Below are 3,032 nucleotides of genomic sequence, written 5' to 3'. Positions count from 1 at the left end.
ATGATGAACAAAACCTTAAATATTTTTTTAAAAACAAATTTTCAACAAACCACCTCTCCTCAGTGGTAACTAAAGAAAACATTTCCTGTGTGAAAACTGAAAAACCAGGCTGCAGCGCCTCCCCTCCTTGCCACGTTCGTCTTCTCCCGCACCGCGCACCTCCCCCGCGACGAGCTCTCCCTCCCCCTGCGAAGAACTGCTCCATCCGCGACGCGCAGCTCCATAGGCGACCCGCAGCTTCCCCGCACACCTCTTTCGACCTGGGTCTCCTCCAAGCTCCAGCGTCGCGATCCTTCTTCGTCTAAGGTAATTCTGCTTGAACAACTATGTATGATTGGGAGTTTTGTAAAATGAATATACTGTAGATGTGCTAAACTCTAATTTTTAAAGAATAAGACCATCTCCAGTAGGGAACTCATCCCAATTCCTGTTTATGGCCCACCTGTCATAAAAAGTAACTCCACATCAGCTTTTGCGTCATAAACAATAAATAGGATAAATAGGAATCTCTCTCTTCTCCATTAGGAGGAACTAACTTTAGTCCCTATTGTGGTCCCACTTAATTAATTAATTAAAATACTTAAAATTAATATAATTAATTTTTTTCGATAATATTATTTAAATTTATAAATTTAAAAATAATTCATTATTAAAAGATATTAATATTAAATATGAACAAAGCGAAAGAGCAATCGAGCATGGGGAAGAAGAATCAGAATGACAAGAGCAAGAGCATTCACGACATCCTCCCTCTTGACCTGATTCACATAATCCTTCTGCGGGTGCCGATCAGACATCTCGCTCGCCTCAAGTGCGTTTCTAAGCTCTGGTGCTCTCTAATCTCTGATCCTGACTTTGCGGCATTGCATTTTCACCACTCTCCCGCTGCCACCAACGCATGCATCTTCATGGAAAAAGACACTATGGCTGACTTGGTTTATTTAGACGACAATGATGCATCACAAAAAGAGGTGTGTCCCCCCTTCCAAAAGAAAGCACCTTCTGTTTTTGTGGTCGTGGGATCCTGCAGAGGCTTTATTCTCTTCCATCGAGACCCACATTTTCTTGTGGTATGGAACCCACTCACTGGATCCAGCCAAAGAATTTCCTACTCTCATATCGTTCATCGTAGTAAGCCCCCTGGCCCTAGGATTCGCTACGATGTGTATCTGCATGGATTTGGTTATGATGCATCACAGGATGATTACTTACTTCTTGTCGCTTGGTGCGATTGCAAAGGACAATATCATTTGGATTGCTTTTCCTTGAGAACCAATTCATGGATTAATCTTGATGCTGCTGTCCCCAAACTTTTGGGTTTTCGTTACTGGCATTCTGGTGGGTTGTTCTTTAATGGCGCTGTTCATTAGGTGCCTTTCGATCTTGAAGATTACAGGGATGCTATTGTTATCTTTGATCTCATGGAAATGACTTTTTCAACCATATCTGCGCCGGAACAACTGTCGTGGTCCTCACCAAGTGTTGCCCTACTCGGAGGCTGCCTAGCCTTGTCTTCTCCCAATGATGATTGCCGTAACACTGACATATGGGTGATGAAAGAATATAAAGTACACTCATCTTGGACTCTCTATCAGATTCCTTGCAAGTACTTCCGGCCTCTGTGCTTATCTAGTAATAGGGATATTATTGGAAGAGGTTATACTTCCTGTGGTAAAACAGAGTACTTCATATATAATGTCAGAGGAGACCTGCTCAAGCATTTTAAAGATTTGTGTTGTCAATTTCCCCACAATCGCCGTCCCTATACTGTGTATGTAGAGAGTCTCTTGCCACTCCCTAGTGACATTAAAGATAAGGATAATAAGAAGAAGATGAAGAAGGAAATTGGCATGTAATCATTCTCCTATGCTTTGCACGAAGCTATTCCTGTTTGTTTTCATTGCATTTTGCATCAAGTTCCAATCAAATGTGACTTTTGTTTCTGGATGCTGAAATTTGAATTTATCAATGCTTGGGAATCATTGATCACTGTCTTGCTTCTTGTAGTCCGGGCTTGTGGTGCACTTTTGAAGTTTAGATTATTTTCATGTCTAAAACTTTGTCTTTTACGTGACCCTTTTTTTTTGCAGGCCATCAAGTTCACCATGAATATTTTGAACAACCTGCTGTTGCTAAAGGTTAGCATCAAACAAAGAAAGAGAATTAGGAGCCAACATACAAGTGAACAGCTTGACACATGGGGAAGAAGAACATTCGAAAGGTGCAAATGAAGTTTAGTTGGTTATGCAAAACTTTAGATATTTTATTTCTTAGTTGGTTAAGCAAAACTTTAGATGCTTTATTTTGCAGATTGCATAATGTACTTTTCTTTTATCATGTCAAAACCTTATGAATCCAATCCTAGAAGTTTTAATTGTAGATTCTTTTGGGGATAATACGTTTCTCCTGCAAACTTGAGATGCTAGGTGTGGAGTCTAGTGAATTTGTCAAATGAATCTCTTTTAAAATTTCTGTTTATCTCTGTTTTATGGAGCAATGACATTCCTTAATCCATATGATGTTTCTTGCAAGTATCCAATCATATTCTCAGGAAAACTTAATACCATGAAAACCACTAATGAAAAATTTAAGTCATCTAACATTAAATTTGATTGGTTTAAAACCATAGATTATTAATTCTTATTGTTATGAAAATTCTTATTAGGGGTGCACATGGGTCGGGTGAAGCCGAGTTTGATGTGACCCAGACCCGGCCCGAAATATACACCGGGTCTATTTATTAGACTCGAACCTAGATCCAATGAAACCAATACACTTTCGGGCCACAATTATACCGGGTGAAAACCGGACCGTTAACATTACATTACGTTGATACCTTCTTGTAAGCTAGCATGTAAAAATATCCAAATTTCCAAGACTCCAACCATTAGTTAACATGGTAAAATTCACTTAGAAAAATATAACAAGAACCAATCCTTCTTCAAAATTAAAGCATAACCACAATCAATACTAAAGCATAACCACAATCAATACTAATATTGTCTAATAATACCAAATATTTAAATCAATAC

The 3,032-nt window shown here is 38.9% G+C and overlaps 1 protein-coding gene across 1 annotated transcript; it reads left to right on the top strand.

Annotated features, from left to right (window-relative positions):
* On the top strand, positions 679-2,456 carry LOC107638181 (F-box protein CPR30-like). Its single transcript, XM_016341349.2, has 2 exons — positions 679-1,852; positions 2,091-2,456. The coding sequence occupies exon 1, from the start codon at positions 699-701 to the stop codon at positions 1,368-1,370; it is 672 nt and encodes a 223-aa protein (XP_016196835.2). The 5' UTR covers positions 679-698; the 3' UTR covers positions 1,371-1,852; positions 2,091-2,456.

This window comes from Arachis ipaensis, chromosome B04, assembly GCF_000816755.2.
Source record: "Arachis ipaensis cultivar K30076 chromosome B04, Araip1.1, whole genome shotgun sequence".
In the NCBI taxonomy this organism is placed as follows: domain Eukaryota; kingdom Viridiplantae; phylum Streptophyta; class Magnoliopsida; order Fabales; family Fabaceae; genus Arachis; species Arachis ipaensis.
The sequence above is the reverse complement of the archived record's forward strand: the minus strand, read 5'-3'. Positions and strand labels throughout refer to the sequence as shown.

Excerpts from the sequence above, each read along its gene's own strand:
- LOC107638181 (XM_016341349.2), top strand. The coding sequence starts at position 699 with ATGGGGAAGAAGAATCAGAATGACAAGAGCAAGAGCATTCACGACATC.